This window comes from Procambarus clarkii, chromosome 50 (genome assembly GCF_040958095.1).
Source record: "Procambarus clarkii isolate CNS0578487 chromosome 50, FALCON_Pclarkii_2.0, whole genome shotgun sequence".
Classification (NCBI taxonomy): Eukaryota; Metazoa; Arthropoda; class Malacostraca; order Decapoda; family Cambaridae; genus Procambarus; species Procambarus clarkii.
In genome coordinates this window covers 16,746,531-16,767,551 of record NC_091199.1, presented here as the reverse complement: position 1 = coordinate 16,767,551, position 21,021 = coordinate 16,746,531, and the positions used below count along the sequence as shown (strand labels likewise).

Below are 21,021 nucleotides of genomic sequence, written 5' to 3'. Positions count from 1 at the left end.
AAGAGATGGGGAAAATAATTTATAGGACTATATCTTTTATTTGAAAAATATTCTATTTCCTCTAAGAACAGTTAGTACATACCTCTCCCCCTGCAGGAGCGACCTTGTGTCCTCTACAGCAGGCATCATCAATTAGGGTACGTAACAGCATCTTGTTTGGGGCAGACCTTCCTCGTAGAATTACTACTCTACAAATGTGGACAGGTCCTAAGAATTGCACTGAAAAAAAGAAGAGGTAAAATAGAGGTTGAGCAAACTTTCTATTGTGGGAAAAAAAATAAATCTTTACCAGAAAGTGAGGGTAATACTAACCAGGCCCTTCAAGGACTTCAATCTTCCCTGCGTGTGTTTCTGGGGAGACGCCTTCCATTTGTAGGATAAGGGGGATGGGGGTCTTCTAGGGAGGTTGTGGGGTGAGAGGTGTTTTATATGTGGGGTAATCCCCCTGTTAGGTGGGTTGCCTAGCTAACAAAAATATTCTCTACACCACCTATAAGAACCAACCCTTACTCCTCTACAAAATGTCCTAACACAGTGATGTTTCATAGGAAAATATCGTCTCGCATAAGCGAGGGCTCGTTTATCATTTAATTTTAAACTAACGCTTGAAAATACATTATGTAAGTAATGTACTGTTGAAGGCAACCCCAGGTGACTCACCCTATGGACGAACATTACGCAATACAGTCCACAAGCAAGGGTAAAATCACTCTGGAGTCTGTAGCACATTCCAAACACCTTTGTTATTGTGTTAGTTTTAATAAATCCTTGAAAATAATGTCCATAAGTAACCGCCGACATTGCATAACTATCGAAAAAAAACATTCGATGTTTAACTTTATCAACATAAATAGCTACCCAATGTCCCATAGTTAATCTGCTATGTGATGGTAAAATATTAGTTATGAGAACAATAGGTTTTCTTGATGAGATATTTAAATGTTCTATTTCATCAGCATTATAACATCCTAGGTAGAGTGCTCGATCCCCTAGATTATTTTTTAAATTAATATTTATATCATTACAATTCATTATGTTTTTAAGCTCGCACGTCACACAGAACAGTTCTCTGTCCGTCGATGGATAGTACCCCGGTCGTTTCCCCAAACAGTAAAACCAGCCTGTTATATGTAACACCACCGCCAAACTCAAGCTCCATACGCAAGTTGCCAGATTTCTCCACAGGGAGGGAATCCTTTGTTTGAATGGTGGTTAAGTCAAAGGCGAATATCGATCTTCCCTTATTAAAAGTGTCATAGGCTAGAAGTGAATCACGCTCTAAGCCTAATGTCTTCAAAGTTTCGTAATAAAGGCGGGCATAATGATTGTCGAAATCACCACCAATTCGGTAAATTGCATTATTGTTCAAATACATGGCGATATTTTTCAGTTTTGCATTTTCAAAATATAATCCATTACCTTGGTGAAGGCCAGCGAAATAATTCATTGGCACAATTACCATGAATATCCTGTGAGGAATTACTTGCGCCCAAGGCTGATCAATTAAGAGACTAGTTTGATTCCCTGCTAGGACATATGTTTTAGAAATGGTTTTATTGAAAGTATAGCTTATGGGGTCGGGGGATGCTAACAGTGAGCTGTTTAAGGCTAGGTAAGCACTTGGGTATGGGAACACTCGTGTTACCCACAACTTAGCATAATCCATATGCAGCCGATACTTAGAGCCATCGTCCACACTTGTATTTAGCACCCAAGCATGTGGGGAGAGCTCCAATCTTAGGCGCACATCTATATTATCTAATATGTATTGGTCTAGGGTTGTTACGTCCAATAGTAGGGGAAAACACATTGACAATCCTTTACCTTTTAAATCGGTCATAAATTTTTTATCCTTGGCGGTTGCCCCAGTAAAAAATGTATTAGTAAATTCGTTAGGGATTACACCATCATCACTCCAGTCCCTACGAAAGGCTCCAATCCTCCCCAAGGAAGACATTTTTGATGGAGGCATGGAGGTAATTAATTTAATAAACGACCAATAATTAAAATTAGAATTTGTTTCAACTACCTGCTCTCCTAAAAACACCTGAACACCTTTAAACATGGTATTTGACAACCCATTAACAAATTCCACATGGTCATCCTCTTCCAATTTTGTGGTATCGTCATCTTTCGTTAAAGATACCTTAAAATCTATAACAATATTAGCTAGATCTAAGAAGGCGCCCTGGGTTCCGGGGATGCGGAATTCTAAGTAATTATCCCGCAAACGTTGATTAATAGGGAGGTTAACAGGTAGAATGTCTATTTGCTGTGTGGAGGCAATTGAACTCTCCACATTACGTATTCTGTTACTTCTAGGAAATTGGTCAATAATACTGGAAGTATAATATTCTACAGGGATTTTCAACCCAGCTCCACTAGCCTCCGCCATGATCTCCTCCGAAAGGTGAAGTATGACTGCTTACTGTAGTGAAAATACATCATTTTTATACCCAAGGGCTCGTTTACATTTATTATTTTTATTTTTTCTTCTCCTAGAGAGTCTTTTAATTTTCCCGCCTGCTACCAATTTCTTCCCCACAGTCTTAAGAGCATCAATACCGTGAGTTCTCAGAGCGCTCTTTACATCCCGTCTACCACTGGTTAAATCACCAAGAACATTTTTCCCAAAATCGATAGCAGTCGGCGTTACAGTTTTCATGAAAAATGGTATGGCTCGTCGAGCCAAGCCGGCTAAGGTCCCAAAAAAACCACCACCAGATCTGAGATAAGGCGCTTGGAATGTGCGTATGTCATTCATCGCTCCCCCCCTCACCCCGTATCTCCCAGAGAGGGGGGAGAAGATCTCCCCATACTCCTTCTGGGAGGGTGTGTGGAAAGGTACTCGCATCCCGACTCCTCTGCTTATAATAACCGATGATGTGGGTAAACACTTCTATATATATATATATATATATATATATATATATATATATATATATATATTTATATTTATATAGATTATATTGTTATACCTTAGGGCGGAGGTGTAAGACTACCGTAACCGACCTCCCATCTTCAAAACTAACCTTTCGCCCAAACTGATCTGTTATCTTAATGCTCACCTTCTCCAACGTGTTAGTATTTAATGTCTTGTACACTAGGGGATGAGCCCCTCTAGAATAAGAGTCATGATAATTGATTGCATCTAAGATATTTACAATTTGTCCCCCGTAACGATCCGGCTCGATGACGTCACTATAAATGAGTAAATAGTCACAACCTCCGTCATTGTCTGGGGGGAATGAGGCCACGATCTTTGAGGCTGCTGTAATGTCATCTGATTTTGCCTGATAAATGGTGTATTTGCGACTGCTGTCAAAACCAAGTACATTAGCTATTCTGTGTTTAAATTGAAGACTAAGAGAATATAAGGAACCAGTGCCTTCATTGTTAAGTGTAGAGGAAAGTAACACGCGCTCTAAGGATTGATCATAGGTGAGGATTGGTTCTCTTTCTGAGAAGTATATTTTGAAATCACCTCGGAAGCTAAGCTTCATGTCGGTGATTATTTGTCGGCTAAGCTCACTCGTGATGAATGTGATGTTTCTGGATAATATGTTGGTTTTGGGGGTGTAGGTGTAGATGAGATGTTCTGGGCTTTTAGAAAGAGTTCCTCGCTTAAAAGTAGCATAGACGTCTATACCAGACTCCCCCTCATCCTTGATGATAGCGTTAATTCGTCTGGGTAGGAGTATGTTGACTAAGGCCACTTCATGTTTAATGGAAGGGTTTAAATGTAGAGTGGGGATGGTGTTTGTAAATGCTGAACTTGTGTTGTTGTATATATCTTCTTGGTCGAGGCTAGTGAGGTATATGTAGTGTTCCTCGTCCATTGTTAAGTTATGTACTGACTGGGGTGGGAATAAAACATCATTACTTATATTTTATTTTATTAATCTACTAAGGAAATATTACTTTTAAAAGAACTACAACAGGGGGGGACTACATTTTGTTCCCCCATAACAAATTACATATAAAGAGCAGCAGCTGTTGGTACTGCTGTCGTCCGCTGCTGCCGCTGCCGCTGCTGCTGGGGGAGCTGTTGGTACCACTGACGCCGCTGCCACCGCTGACGGCACTGCTGCTGCTGCTGCTACCACCGCTGGAACCGTTGTAGTTGGTGGTACTGCTGGCGCTACCGTTACCGCTGCCGGCGATGATGGTACTGTTGCTGCCGCTGTCACCGCCGGAACTGCTGTAGTTGGTGGTACCGTTGCCGCTACCACTACCGCTGACAACACTGTCACCATCGTCGGTGGACCTGCTACTGCTACCACCACCGAAGCTGTTGTAGATGGAGGTACTGCTGTTGCTGCTGCTGCTGCTGCTGCTGCTGTTACTGACTGTGGTGGTGCTGGCACGTCTTCTTTGAGCGTTGATGGTTACAGCTTTCGTTGTTTTTTCGGTGATGAGGATAACAGGAATATTTCCTGTGACTCTCCATCGAGGATGGAGTCAATACGATGATTTGAGAGGGGGTCGAAGTCAATAGTGGTTTCGATCCGTCGTTTGGCCGTGCCAGATGTTGTGGGTGGGGGTGGAGCAGCGCTGGAGGTGGATGAGTACTCTTGTAGGTGTCTCTTCTTCCTGGGGGTGGCTGGTGGTGCTGGTGGTGTAGAACGAGAAGAGCTTCCTGGGGTGGTGGCACCCTCCCCCACCACTGCATCTAGGGTGATAGTTTTACTATCACCCTCTCCCCTGGGATCATCATTCGGGAGGGGTACCATCGATGGGGTGACGGTAGAGGGACGTTTGAGGATTACCAACTCCTTGTTATGCTTGGCCAGCTCAGCGTTGAGCGAAATGAGCATGGGCCCGACGTCCTTGTGCCAGTTGTCCATGCCATCACGGGAGGCCCCCAGCCCATGGGGCACCACCAGCCGAAACATGGTTGGAGTTCTTACCATGAGATTGCCAACCTTTGTTAGGGCTGTTTTCAGCCAAAACAGTCTATTCTTGGCAGTATCCAGGGTGACATTGGTGATGTAGTGGATGTCGGAGGAAGACTGCACTTGCTCCTGAGCTATAGGGTTGGACTCGAAGGGTGCTCCTGCACCGAAAGCGGAAATTAGCGCCACGATGGTGGGGCGGAAGAACAAGACTGGCTCTTCGACAATGTCTTGACCGTCGGAGGGTAGGGGAGCTATCTTCACTTCAATGTCACCTGGGGTAGACCGGTAACGTATTGTGGCCCTGTTGACACGAGTCAGTCCTTCACGTTCCACACGGGCATAGTTGTAACATTTCCAAATTACACTTGCCAGTCCATAGGGACGCACAACAGCAGCCGGGAGGTCATACACGATGACATCACCAACCCCAAAGGCGTGGGTGTCGGTGATGTCGCTGTCTATTGACTTAATGGACGATAAAGCCATGGCGGAGGGGCGGTTGAGAGGAACGGGGTAGAGTCGTCGTCAACTATGGTGACCGAGGGTGACGGTGGAGGCCTTTAAATACACCTGTGTCCCCCACCTGGAGGGGGGGGGGGAGGGATGTATGGGGTGTGGCGTAGAGGCTGCCTTCCCTACCTTAAAAGTCCATACACACTCCGTCCAGTCTCGAAGGCTGTAATCTGGTCTCGATGTTGGAAGGTTAATTTTTCCATTTGCCATATCTCCGTCTGGATTTCCTGGGATGAATATTCTTCATAACGTTTCACCGTCTCTCCAAATGACTTAAAAAACCGTTCTGGAGGGGCACTCAACACAAGACGGTCATAACAATCCCACAATGCATATATCAATCTACATTTGTGTTCGACATACTTGTAGTACCGCTGAGTAGCAACCAACTTCTTTAATAAGGGAGATTTGTCTTCTGAGGGTGTAGCTGGGGGAGGAGTGGGTCTAGAAGCTTGCTCCATGGTGGATATGCAACTGAATATGGTGGTCTTTAAGATGGTCTTCATATAGGTCTTCAATACGGCTCCCAATGGGGTCTCCTATGGATACCCCTCCCCCCTTTTAACTGAGATCTAGCGCGATAATTACGTATGAGGGTTGGGTCTATACCAGCCACCCTCAGTAAAACCCTTACATCTTCCTTGTCACTTGCCCTAAATTGCCCCTTTGTGAAGGCTAGAGTTTTAATTATATCTAAAATATTTAAATTTTGTACAGGCTTTAATAAATTTCCGCGACTATCCCACATCACCTGTTGGCTGTTTTGTCCAAACATGTTCAATAATGCTTTGACATGAGGAATTTCCTCAATTTTAAAATTCACATTTATTAAGTTGTCCAGACTTGGATTTTGGGGTGTGATGGTGGCTTTATGTGGAGTGTGGCCAGCAACAATTACTTGCACTTCGGGCGGGAGGATGGAATGTCCCCTTTTTTTATTTATTTTTTTTTTTAAAAGGCGATGGTCGCGCCGGGCAGCCCGCGTTTTTTTTTTTCTTTTTAAGGGTGGCGGCGGGCGACGGTCGCCGGGGGCCCCAATGTCATTTAAAGGGTGTGTGACCAGCCCCGCCCGTCTGGAGGTGCTACTACGGCAACACCGCCCACAGCCCGTTGTTGTCAGGTGGGAGGAAGGAGTGTCCTCTTCCCCCACCCCCCCATCACCCCTACCAGAGTCGCAGGTGGGTAGGTTACGGGCTCCCCCAATATTATTACTTGGGGTGGATTCGTTTTTTAAAGAGAAGGACATACTTTCACTACCATCACCACCGGGGGAGGGCAGACCCACAGCATTAGGAGGTGATGGTGAGTTCTTGTTTTTATTAAATAAATATTTTTCAGCTATGAATCGTGGTACCAGGCAATATTCTTTCACCATTTTATTCTCTCGTTACTTATTTACGCAATTACCTTATTAGGGAGGAAATTAACGATACAGCCAAAGGTAGCAGAGCTGCTAATATCGCCCCACCACGTCTGGAGGTCAGTATGAGCTTCTTTTTGTATAAGGGAGTTTTCTTACGCGCTACAGATCGTATGTCGTTCTGATATCTCTGTAAGCCATTAATTATCTGAGGTTGAACTGGGATGTTTCGTTTCAGAAAATTGGCAAAAATTTCACAAATTGATTCAATTTCCTGCCGTTTTAAAGCCTTGATTAGTTTATTCCGCTTCTTGGGTGATAAATTGTTTAATAAAAATAACAACTGATGATGTTTCTCTACGAGAGAGTCCTCTTGAACTGTCATTTTTTGTTAAATTTGACGATGTCTTGAGCTTTAATCCAGCTATTGGCAGAATCTGGGTACCCTCTCCACTTGACGAAATATTCTCTGTGTCCTTTCGATGTTTTCCTAGACTGTAATACCGTTACAGGAAAATAGTCTGGAAGGGATGTTGCAATCAATTCCTGCTCATAAAACATGCCACTGATCGTCTCGTTGTTTAAATCTTTGATTTTATATGTCGGGATTGGATGTGTTCTGTCAATATGTGACACTACAAATATTTCTTCTGTATTTTGGTGCCAAAAGCCTTTGTGAAATATATTCCTGCGCTTTGCCAATCGCACATGCTGTCCAAGGTGCAGCCGTGGACTGATGGCAGTTATGGAGGAGTCATTGTTTAAATACATGACCTTAAACTGTCTTCGTATATCTTCAATATTTTGCAACTTATGAATGGCATGAGGAGTATTTTTTAGCATCCTGTGGAAAGTGTGGTTGTACACGTCCACAACTTTAGGGAGGATGTGGGTGTATTTTAATGAATTAGCTTGAGTCATATAATGATACAGTTTATGTTTTAAAGTTCTGATGGCTCGCTCCACTATGCTAGATTTCATTTCCGAAAATACACTATATAATTTAATATTTTTCTTATTAAAATAATTTTGAACTGGCTTGTTGTAAAATTCTCTACCTCGGTCAGTGAATATCCGCCTTACACCGAGAAACTGAGGCGTTTCCTCTAATATCTTCTTCAGAGCGACTAACACTTCACTCGAATTTTTTGTTTTTAAAGTTTGAGTCTGCATTAGGCGGGAATAAACATCGATACAAATTAAAATATATTTAACACCATTATTGTATTTTTGTAAACTACAAAAGTCCCCTAGGTCACAGGCAATTATGGTACGAGGTTTAGGGGCTAATATTTTCCGTCGGGGGAACCTAACTAAATTTCCTCTATGTAATGTGTAAGATCGCTCCCCATGGAGAAATTCCTTCACATCTGCAACACTAATGTTGGGGTCTTTAAGTCTGGCAGCCTTATACAATTTTTGAATTGACCCTGTGAAACCACCTGGGCTAGAAATGTCATTATAGATGCTTGTGAGAATTGTTCGTTTCTGTGTCGTTAGAGACATTTTTTTTTTTTGTTGTCGTTGATGATTACATTTGATACACAATTTCACAGTGGTCTTCGTTGGTGATGCTCGTTCGTAGTTGTAATGCCTCAGGAACCGTCAGATCGACCAATAAGTAACCATACTTGTTCTGGGATATTGCCCGACGGTATATTTCAACGAAACTACTAGTTGTTTTTCGCCCATATAACTGTCCACTTAAAATTTCAAGTTGGCTTATGTCTCTCTGCTTCATTAATATATAATGACTACAATTCAGAGTTATTGTCCTGGCGTATTTCCCCTGGGGAAACAAATTTTGACTAATTAGAATTACGGAAATATTACCGTGTCTCCCTCTTGTGAAGATATTGGCTATAATTGGACTCTGTATGGCTTCCAGGTATAAGTCATCAATTATATACAAAACTGACTCATTTGAAAAAGGATCTTTATACTCTAGTGGGTTAATCAGATCCTGGGAGACAGTAACCTTGTTTCGCAGAGAGGGAATGTTTGAAAGAGGTTGTTCTGTATTATTTGCAGATGACACTAAAATTTTTGAGAATTTTCCGTGGTATTTAACACATAAATTCCCCACTAGGGTCGTTTTCCCAGAATTACTGAATCCAGCTACAAATATTCTTGCTGGGTGGTGGAAAATATTAAGTTGCTCGTCTGTGACAGACGCACACTCCTCCATATTTTCCCCATAAATGGTTCAATTACCTATGGAGTGGTCGCTTATATATTCATATATATATATATATATATATATATATTGAGTGTGTGTGTGTGTGTGTGTGTGTGTGTGTGTGTGTGTGTGTGTGTGTGTGTGTGTGTGTGTGTGTGTGTGAGAGTGTGTGAGAGTGTGTGTGTGAGAGTGTGTGTGTGTGTGTGAGTGTGAGTGTATTCACCCATCAAGGGATGTGTCCCCCTCAGGACATAGCCAGTCCTCCTGATGTTTTTTTGAAGTAGAAGTCCCCTAGTGATGACCTCCAGACGAGAGAGAGAGAGAGAAAAAAAAAAAGTTTTCTACAGCAGGCCTAACCCTTCTCTTACAAAAGGACTGAGAGGTGTTGTATGTGGCAACGTTGCCCCCCACGTTTCCGAGTCAATAAAAGGACGCTACACCTCCCCCACATCATGTATTATTGAATTGTGACCAAACCATCCACTCTCCTCCCCGTCTAGCCCGAGATGTAAGTAAATTAGTATCTATTTCATATAAGGGTTATATATATATATATATATATATATATATATATATATATATATATATATATATATATATATAAATATAAATATATTATATATATATATATATATATATATATATATATATATATATATATATATATATTTATATAGATAAGTAGGGGCAGGAATGAGAAGTGGAGTGATTTGAGTGCTGGGGGGATATATATATATATATATATATATATATATATATATATATATATATATATATATATATATATATATATATATATATATATATATATTTATTTATTTATTTATTTATTTTAGGTAAGCGTGATCGTTATGTCTCGAGTTGGTGATATTTGTAGAATTTGTGGATGGGGGTCATCACATCTCTTCGTTCATAGGTGTTACACATGTTTCTTCTGCGGAGAAACTGTATGTGTACAGTCTAGTGGTGAACACAGGAGAACCTGTGCTGGAGGTATGACCGTATTTTATATATTTATTTATTCACTTATATCAAATAAAAAAAATATTAAGAAGGGTTTTCACCTTCTCCATGAGTGTGGGAGAGAGAGTGTATATAAATTATACACTATTTCCTTCATTAGGTAAACGTCGCCAGCCCACCCTCCCTTCCAGAGAGGATGGCTTCTTGTGCTTTTTGTGTGGAAATACATCCTTGAGACCTCACCACACTTCCCCTTGTGATAATTGTGGGACCTCTGTGTGTGAGGACTTGACCTCTGAACATCTACAAACATGCCCCCGTGGTGAGTGAATAAACCCTCCACCTTTATTTCTCTTAAGAATCTTTTTTGAGAACTTATGTCATGGGGATTAGTGAGAGGGTGTTGCCTTTTTATTATTATTATTATTATTATTATTATTATTATTATTATTTATTATTATTCCTTTCCAGGAGCGATTCAGAGGCAGGTAGGGGAGGAACATGACAAAGCACAGCGTGACAATAACCCCTTAGGTGGAGGGGAGGGGGGAGAGGAAGCGATGAGTGATGATGATGATGGTGATGATGGTGATAGGGGTGACATCTCTCAGCCGGGCCCTAGTGGTCTTAGACCCCCTGTCATCAATAGACTTAATGCCCTAAATAGTGATGAAAATTCCCCAGATGAGGAGGATGCTATAGACACTCCACACTTAATTAATAGGGTGGGGGCTCTGGGGAATCTCTTTACTAGGCTGGAATATTCCATCCCCTCAGCCTTCGCCACAGACCCTATAGGACTCCTAAGCAACTTTAGGGACTATTACATATCTGAAATAGAGAATTACATGAATTCTCTTGGGGGACATGGCAATTTTACTTCATCATTAAAAATCCTCCTCGAGGTAAAGGTAACACTTTTGAAACAACGACTCACGGAAGATGATGACTTTAGAGAACACTTCATAACAACACCCGCTAGACTGGTAACTCTTGAGGATGTGGGTAATCTTATTGATAGCTGGGTGGCTTATATGATTACACGACTGGAAGATCTCCTTTCAGAAACAGAGGGGAGTGGTTTCATATTATATAATGTCGATTTCCTCAAAATCGTCATCTGTAATGCAAGTGTAAGGTCAGTTTTGGGGGATTATGTCCCTTATCCCCCATTTCTAAGGGGACGGCATGAGGTCTTCAACCCAAACCCGGCTGGTAACAATAAAACATGTATTATTCAGTGCATTGCTGCTTTTCTGGCGTCACAACAAGGGTGGAAGTGGAGACGTATAGGGAGACTTGTAGAGTCTCACTCTAGGGTTAGGAAAATGGTCAAATACGACAATTTATCCTTCCCTCTGTCTTGGGAGGATATCTCTAAATTGGAGAATAGAAATAAACTATCCATTTTTTTGTATTCAATACACAAACATACAGATGGCGTCTATCACGTCTCTCTTTGTCGTCGTGGTAGCAGACAGTACTCGATCATAGTTCCTTTATTGTTATTGGGGGAATCTCATGTGACCTTGATAAAAGACTTCGATAAGTTCCTTCGGAACTTTACTCGCAGCCACAAACGAAAGACAGTCTTCTGTAGAAACTGTCTCTCAGAATATCAAAATTCGTCTGAGCTAACAAATCACTCATCTTCCTGCGACATCACTCAGAAAATTATTTACCCTCAGCCTGGGGACACACTCCATTTTAAAAATACGGGGAAAGGTTATGCCCCTTCCCATGTGGGCTATTTTGATTTCGAGTGTGTCCTAAGCACTGAGGATTGTCTAGGTTCTGTTACAGCCATACATAGACCTATAGCATACAGCTATATAATTGTTGATAGGAACCACACTGTCGTTGATAAATTTACTTATTTTGGGGGGGACAGTGTTACTCATTTCATGCAGCGAGTTGCCACCAAATGGGAAATTATCAGATCTACCCTCCACCATTATGAAATAGACATGTCTCTTGAGGATATGATCCATTTTAGGAGACAGACTCACTGCCAGTTTTGTGAGCAGGTATTTACCCCCTCCAATTTCAAGGTTCAACATCATGATCACCTTAGGGAAAAGCTCAATTATATTGGAGCTCTATGTAATTACTGCAACCTCCGCCACAAGAATGCTCTGGAGAGTTTAGTTCTAATTGCCCATAATATGTCTTATGACATGGGCTTAATTTTGAGGGAGTTTACCATGGATTCAAATATTAAGAGCAATATCCTCATGAGACAGGGGACGAAATATCTTAAGGTGGAAATAGGGAAGCTTAAATTTCTTGATTCACTGGCTTTTATTACAGGTAGTCTTTCATCCCTAGCAAAGACCCACATTGATTCAGCCAGCCCCTTAACATTCACTCACTCAATGATAGAGGGTTTGCCCAAAAAGAGTCACCACCTACTCTTAAAGGGTAAGCAGTTTTTCCCTTATGAATATACCACAAAAATCAGCTGCTTTAATGACACAACACTCCCTCCTATTGAAATGTTCTACAGCTCCCTAAACAAATCAGGTATAACTTTGGACGAATATAGACATTCTAAATTAGTATGGGAGGCTACAGGGTGTAGGACATTAAAAGACTACCTCCTCATTTATTTGAGGTGTGATGTAGGATTACTGGCTGACATTTTTACACACCACAGGGCAATTCTAAATGATATATATTCTTTAGAATTGACACACTATTGCAGCCTCCCAGGGTACTCCTACGACTGCTTCCTGAAAAGTAGTAGAATATCGTTGGAGTTAAGTGCAGATGTGACGTTGCACAATCTCTTATCACAAAACATACGAGGGGGTTTTACAACTGCAGTTAGGAGTTATGTCAGAGCTAACAACCGCTATGTCAACCCATCTTTTAACCCCCAGGAGGATAGGTCTTCATTCTTACTTTATCTCGACTTTAACAGCCTCTATGGGAGTTGTATGACTAGGAAATTGCCCCATGGGGGACTAAGGAGACTATCATCTGATGAGATGAACTCCTTCATTAGCGGGGGGAAGATAATGACAGAACAGCCTTTCTCTTCTAACAAAGGGTACTGGCTCTTAATTGACACCAAACTTTTAAGACCCGAAATAGCTAGACTAACAGACGATCTGCCCCTTTGTTTACACCATAGGGGAATAAGTATGGAGGATATCTCACCATTTAGTAGGGGACTTCTGGAAACAAATAACATCACACACCTCCCCCCAAAAAACATCAAACTGGTTGGAGATCATCTCCCCAAAAAACATTATTTCATATCTCTTCACCTTTTACAACTATTTATTGAGATAGGACTTGAAGTGGAAACAATACATGCAATTTACGAGTTCCACCAGTCAGATTTTATGGCAGAATTTGTTAACACCAACGTTAACAATAGAAATGCCTCCAGCAGTAATGATAGGAAAACACTCTTCAAATTACTGACGAACAGTGTTTTTGGTAAAACGCTACTGAATCCAGCTCGTTATGCCATTGACACCAAACTAGTGACTTCAGCTAGGGCCTTTTTACGAGAGGTGAAGAATCCCCGCTTTAAACGAATGGTGCATTTAGGCGACAATAAATTATTGTCTGTCAGTTCCAGACCATTCATTAAAATTACTCATCCTAATTACATTGGGTTCCAGATTCTTGAGCTAGCAAAATACAGCTTGTACCATTTTTGGTACAGGGTACTTAAGAACCACTATTCAGATAGGGTACAACTGGTGTATAGTGATACAGACAGTTTCATTTTCACCTTACTAGCTGAAGATGTCTTTAATGAGATGGGGAAAGAACCCCTTAGTTTGTGGATGGATACGAGTAATTTTCCTGAAACTCACCCCTTGTATGATCCTTCTAAAAAGGGTGTTTTAGGGCTGTTAATGTCAGAGGTGTCAGATAAACACATCCTTGAAGTTGTGGCACTCAAGCCCAAAATGTATAGTGTGCTTTTGCTTGACAATAAAAATTCCATCACCGCTAAGGGTATTCCCCGAGCTGTGCAAAGATCTTTAACACATAACCACTTTAAAGAGACCCTTCACAGTAATGGTGTAGTAAATACTTTTAATTACTCACAAATAAGAAACATAGGGGGGCAGATGGCAACCACATTCAATACTAAGAGGGGTTTAAGTGCATTTGATGATAAGCGCTTTTACCTAAATAAATACACTAGCCTAGCGTATGGTCACCCAGACATACCATCCGAGCCCCACCCCAACACCTCAGTCCAAGGAATGTCCACCGAGAGTGAAGGTGGTGACGTCATTGAACCACAAGGAGAGGAAGGACAACACCCCACCAGCGAGAGTGAACCCTATGACGTCAGCAGTCAGTCACCTGAGGGAGGCGCACTACATCCCATTCACTCTCTGGGAGATGATGAGTCATCATCTTCGTCCCAGGAGGAGGAGGAGGAGGGGGAGGAAGACCCCACAACGGACTTGTGGGCGAGAAGGAGAGGTCTTGTTAATAAATATTATGTGGGTGGAGATGACCTACAATACGACTATGTTTAACCCTATGTACTTTGATAATATAATCTATAAATCATCAGGATTATTTCTTTTTCTCCTTCTTTAAGTATAGAGGCTTAAAATATATCCAACTTAAAAACAACTAAGGGAGGCTGGTCCCTCTTACGGTACACTCAAGGTCATCAAGTATGAGGAGGGCTGGTGAGGGGGGACCGCCCCTACTGCGAGGATCCTGTTTTTACACCTGTCCCATAGGGGGAGGTGGGGGGGGGGGGGGTAACTACCGCTCACCTGAGTGTTTATTATACAAATATACTGTCATACTTTTCTGTATAAATGAACATGAGCATGAACATAGCGACACATAATAGATACCTATCTTCACTATTTTACGATTGTTGCTGCCCCACACCTTGGGCGACCTAATATGGGGTGGCTCTAAGTGGCACCCCGCCTCTGATTTTCTTATCTGATTACCCTTCATAGGCAGCTACTTTACTGTAAATGAACATGATCATAGTGGCACATAATAGATACCTATCTTCACTGTTTTTTCGACTGCTACCACTCACACCTTGGGTGACCTAATATGGAGTGGCACTATGTGGCTCCCCGCTTCTGATTTCTTATCTGATCTCCATACATAGGTGGCACACAGAGGCGCATTCTAATCTACTAATCTTCACCGCGCGAGCCGTGATGGCTGACGCAGTAGCTCTCTATCCATACTAGGAGACACGCGCGAGCCGTGATGGCTGACGCAGTAGCTCTCTATCCATACTAGGAGACACGCGTGAGCCGGGATGGCTGACGCAGTAGCTCTCTATCCATACTAGGAGACACGCGTGAGCCGGGATGGCTGACGCAGTAGCTCTCTATCCATACTAGGAGACACGCGTGAGCCGGGATGGCTGACGCAGTAGCTCTCTATCCATACTAGGAGACACGCGTGAGCCGGGATGGCTGACGCAATAGCTCTCTATCCATACTAGGAGACACGCGTGAGCCGGGATGGCTGACGCAGTAGCTCTCTATCCATACTAGGAGACACGCGTGAGCCGGGATGGCTGACGCAGTAGCTCTCTATCCATACTAGGAGACACGCGTGAGCCGGGATGGCTGACGCAATAGCTCTCTATCCATACTAGGAGACACGCGTGAGCCGGGATGGCTGACGCAGTAGCTCTCTATCCATACTAGGAGACACGCGTGAGCCGGGATGGCTGACGCAGTAGCTCTCTATCCATACTAGGAGACACGCGTGAGCCGGGATGGCTGACGCAATAGCTCTCTATCCATACTAGGAGACACGCTTGAGCCGGGATGGCTGACGCAGTAGCTCTCTATCCATACTAGGAGACACCGCGTGAGCCGTGATGGCTGACGCAATAACCAACCATCCATACTAGGAGACACGCGTGAGCCGGGATGGCTGACGCAATAACCAACCATTCATACTAGGAGACACGCGTGAGCCGTGATGGCTGACGCAATAACCAACCATCCATACTAGGAGACACCGCGTGAGCCGGGATGGCTGACGCAGTAGCTCTCTATCCATACTAGGAGACACGCGTGAGCCGGGATGGCTGACGCAGTAGCTCTCTATCCATACTAGGAGACACGCGTGAGCCGTGATGGCTGACGCAATAACCAACCATCCATACTAGGAGACACGCATGAGCCGTGATGGCTGACGCAATAACCAACCATCCATACTAGGAGACACCGCGTGAGCCGTGATGGCTGACGCAGTAGCTCTCTATCCATACTAGGAGACACGCGTGAGCCGTGATGGCTGACGCAATAACCCACCATCCATACTAGGAGACACGCGTGAGCCGTGATGGCTGACGCAATAACCCACCATCCATACTAGGAGACACCGCGCGAGCCATGATGGCTGACGCAATAACCCACCATCCATACTAGGAGACACCGCGTGAGCCGGGATGGCTGACGCAGTAGCTCTCTATCCATACTAGGAGACACGCGTGAGCCGGGATGGCTGACGCAGTAGCTCTCTATCCATACTACGAGACACGCGTGAGCCGTGATGGCTGACGCAATAACCAACCATCCATACTAGGAGACACGCGTGAGCCGTGATGGCTGACGCAATAACCCACCATCCATACTAGGAGACACGCGTGAGCCGGGATGGCTGACGCAGTAGCTCTCTATCCATACTAGGAGACACGCGTGAGCCGTGATGGCTGACGCAATAACCAACCATCCATACTAGGAGACACGCGTGAGCCGGGATGGCTGACGCAATAACCCACCATCCATACTAGGAGACACGCGTGAGCCGTGATGGCTGACGCAATAACCCACCATCCATACTAGGAGACACGCGTGAGCCGGGATGGCTGACGCAATAACCCACCATCCATACTAGGAGACACGCGTGAGCCGTGATGGCTGACGCAATAACCAACCATCCATACTAGGAGACACGCGTGAGCCGGGATGGCTGACGCAATAACCCACCATCCATACTAGGAGACACGCGTGAGCCGTGATGGCTGACGCAATAACCCACCATCCATACTAGGAGACACGCGTGAGCCGTGATGGCTGACGCAATAACCAACCATCCATACTAGGAGACACGCGTGAGCCGTGATGGCTGACGCAATAACCCACCATCCATACTAGGAGACACGCGTGAGCCGGGATGGCTGACGCAATAACCCACCATCCATACTAGGAGACACGCGTGAGCCGTGATGGCTGACGCAATAACCAACCATCCATACTAGGAGACACGCGTGAGCCGGGATGGCTGACGCAATAACCCACCATCCATACTAGGAGACACGCGTGAGCCGTGATGGCTGACGCAATAACCCACCATCCATACTAGGAGACACGCGTGAGCCGTGATGGCTGACGCAATAACCAACCATCCATACTAGGAGACACGCGTGAGCCGGGATGGCTGACGCAATAACCCACCATCCATACTAGGAAACCTTTGGCGCTTTCTCACTAGGAATTAATATTGTTAGTAATTTTAATTTCCTAACACAACACAATTACCTTGCTGTGATTGGGGTTAATGCTTTGGGTGTCGGAAATTTTCGACCAAAACAAACCTAAATATTCCTAGGCCTAGTATAGCACACATATATACTATATTAGGCCTCAGATATCGTATATTTGATATTTGATATTAGGCATTAGGCCTAGGAAGGTTAGTTTAGTTTTTCTTCGCAACATAAATATATAATCTTTTCCGGTTTGTCCATATTCACAAGTACCGATTTCAACTTTCTAATTGTGTACTATGGTCCTTATCGTTACTATAGGTACTGCCAGAACAGGAGGATGGGCTGGTTACTCATATATGTGACTCTTATGTGTAAGTCTAACATGGGTGACTCTTATGTGTAAGTCTAATACATGGGTGACTCTTATGTGTAAGTCTAACATGGGTGACTCTTATGTGTAAGTCTAACATGGGTGACTCTTATGTGTAAGTCTAATACATGGGTGACTCTTATGTGTAAGTCTAATACATGGGTGACTCTTATGTGTAAGTCTAATACATGGGTGACTCTTATGTGTAAGTCTAATACATGGGTGACTCTTATGTGTAAGTCTAATACATGGGTGACTCTTATGTGTAAGTCTAATACATGGGTGACTCTTATGTGTAAGTCTAATACATGGGTGACTCTTATGTGTAAGTCTAATACATGGGTGACTCTTATGTGTAAGTCTAACATGGGTGACTCTTATGTGTAAGTCTAATACATGGGTGACTCTTATGTGTAAGTCTAATACATGGGTGACTCTTATGTGTAAGTCTAATACATGGGTGACTCTTATGTGTAAGTCTAATACATGGGTGACTCTTATGTGTAAGTCTAACATGGGTGACTCTTATGTGTAAGTCTAACATGGGTGACTCTTATGTGTAAGTCTAATACATGGGTGACTCTTATGTGTAAGTCTAATACATGGGTGACTCTTATGTGTGACTAGTGATTTATGAGACCAACTCTCTCCTTGACAGTTTAAGATGTAAATAATAGATAAATATAAGAGTAAAGAGGCTGGTAAGAGAGGCAGTATGATGACAGGAGGCAGGTAAGAGAGGCAGTATGATGACAGGAGGCAGGTAAGCGAGGCAGTATGATGACAGGAGGCAGGTAAGAGAGGCAGTATGATGACAGGAGGCAGGTAAGAGAGGCAGTATGATGACAGGAGGCAGGTAAGAGAGGCAGTATGATGACAGGAGGCAGGTAAGAGAGGCAGTATGATGACAGAAGGCAGGTAAGAGAGGCAGTATGATGACAGGAGGCAGGTAAGAGAATAAGTATGATGACAGGAGGCTGGTAAGAGAGGCAGTATGATGACAGGAGGCAGGTAAGAGAGGCAGTATGATGACAGGAGGCAGGTAAGAGAGGCAGTATGATGACAGAAGGCAGGTAAGAGAGGCAGTATGATGACAGGAGGCAGGTAAGAGAATAAGTATGATGACAGGAGGCAGGTAAGAGAGGCAGTATGATGATAGGAGGCAGGTAAGAGAGGCAGTATGATGACAGGAGGCAGGTAAGAGAGGCAGTATGATGACAGGAGGCAGGTAAGAGAGGCAGTATGATGATAGGAGGCAGGTAAGAGAGGCAGTATGATGACAGGAGGCAGGTAAGAGAGGCAGTATGATGACAGGAGGCAGGTAAGAGAGGCAGTATGATGATAGGAGGCAGGTAAGAGAGGCAGTATGATGACAGGAGGCAGGTAAGAGAGGCAGTATGATGACAGGAGGCAGGTAAGCGAGGCAGTATGATGACAGGAGGCAGGTAAGCGAGACAGTATAATGACAGGAAGCAGCTAAGCGAGGCAGTATAATGACAGGAGGCAGGTAAGCGAGGCAGTATAATGACAGGAGGCAGCTAAGCGAGGCAGTATAATGTCAGGAGGCAGCTAAGCGAGGCAGTATAATGTCAGGAGGCAGGTAAGCGAGGCAGTATAATGACAGGAGGCAGGTAAGCGAGACAGTATGATGACAGAAGGCAGGTAAGCGAGGAAGTATGATGACAGGAGGCAGCTAAGCGAGGCAGTATGATGACAGGAGGCAGGTAAGCGAGGCAGTATAATGACAGGAGGCAGGTAAGCGAGACAGTATGATGACAGGAGTCAGGTAAGCGAGGCAGTATGATGACAGGAGGCAGGTAAGCGAGGCAGTATGATGACAGGAGGCAGGTAAGCGAGGCAGTATAATGACAGGAGGCAGGTAAGCGAGGCAGTATAATGACAGGAGGCGTCACACAGGTTCCGGGTGGCTGGCCGCTGGGTGGACCAGGGAGAGACGGGACAGCGAGGCTACGTGGTGGGGGCCGTGTTCCCTGACCTGGACCTCCTGTACCGGGACAAGGGAGCGACGGGACAGCGAGGCTACGTGGTGGGGGCCGTGTTCCCTGACCTGGACCTCCTGTACCGGGACTTCCAGGGCCGCCAGTTGACAGTCGCCACCGTCAACAACTGGCCCTTCTTCCAGCTGACCGTCCTGGCTGACGGCAGACGGGAGCCGCTCGCCGGCATAGACGTCAACGTCGTCAATACTCTCAGCGAACACTTGAACTTCACGTGAGATTTCTTGACGTCACCCTCAGTGTTTTGCTGGTGTATGTTCTGTTGTTGCTGGTGTATGTTCTGTTGCTGCTGGTGTATGTTCTGTTGCTGCTGGTGTATGTTCTGTTGCTGCTGGTGTATGTTCTGTTGCTGCTGGTGTATGTTCTGTTGCTGCTGGTGTATGTTCTCTTGCTGCTGGTGTATGTTCTGTTGTTGCTGGTGTATGTTCTGTTGCTGTATGTTCTGTTGTTGCTCGATTATGTTCTGTTGTTGCTGGTGTATGTTCTGTTGCTGCTGGTGTATGTTCTGTTGCTGCAGGTGTATGTTTTGTTGCTGCTGGTGTATGTTCTGTTGTTGCTGGTGTATGTTATGTTGCTGCTGGGGTATGTTCTGTTGTTGCTGGTGTATGTTCTGTTGTTGCTGGTGTATGTTCTGTTGTTGCTGGTGTATGTTCCGTTGTTGCTGGTGTATGTTCTGTTGCTGCTGGTGTATGTTCTGTTGTTGCTGGTGTATGTTCTGTTGCTGTATGTTCTGTTGTTGCTGGTGTATGTTCTGTTGTTGCTCGATTATGTTCTGTTGTTGCTGGTGTATGTTCTGTTGCTGCTCGATTATGTTCTGTTGCTAGCAGAATGTTCTGTTGTTGCTGGTGTATGTTCTGTTGTTGCTGGTGTATGTTCTGTTGCTGCTGGTGTATGTTCTGTTGTTGCAGGTGTATGTTCTGTTGCTGTATGTTCTGTTGTTGCTCGATTATGTTCTGTTGTTGCTGGTGTATGTTCAGTTGTTGCTCGATTATGTTCTGTTGCTGGCAGTATGTTCTGTTGTTGCTGGTGTATGTTCTGTTGTTGCTGGTGTATGTTTTGTTTTTGCTGGTGTATGTTCTGTTGTTGCTGGTGTATGTTCTGTTATTGCTGGTGTATGTTCTGTTGCTGTATGTTCTGTTGTTGCTCGATTATGTTCTGTTGTTGCTGGTGTATGTTCTGTTGTTGCAGGTGTATGTTCTGTTGCTGTATGTTCTGTTGCTGTATGTTCTGTTGTTGCTCGATTATGTTCTGT

General features: G+C 44.0%; 1 protein-coding gene across 1 annotated transcript in view; it reads left to right on the top strand.

The window, feature by feature from the left end:
* LOC138351621 (glutamate receptor ionotropic, delta-2-like) overlaps window positions 1-21,021 on the top strand; it is a 149,623-nt gene that overhangs the window by 36,340 nt on the left and 92,262 nt on the right. Inside the window, exon 5 of the mRNA XM_069303615.1 lies at window positions 19,669-19,983. Coding sequence (XP_069159716.1) covers window positions 19,669-19,983 — 315 coding nt within the window. The remainder of the gene's footprint in view (window positions 1-19,668; window positions 19,984-21,021) is intronic.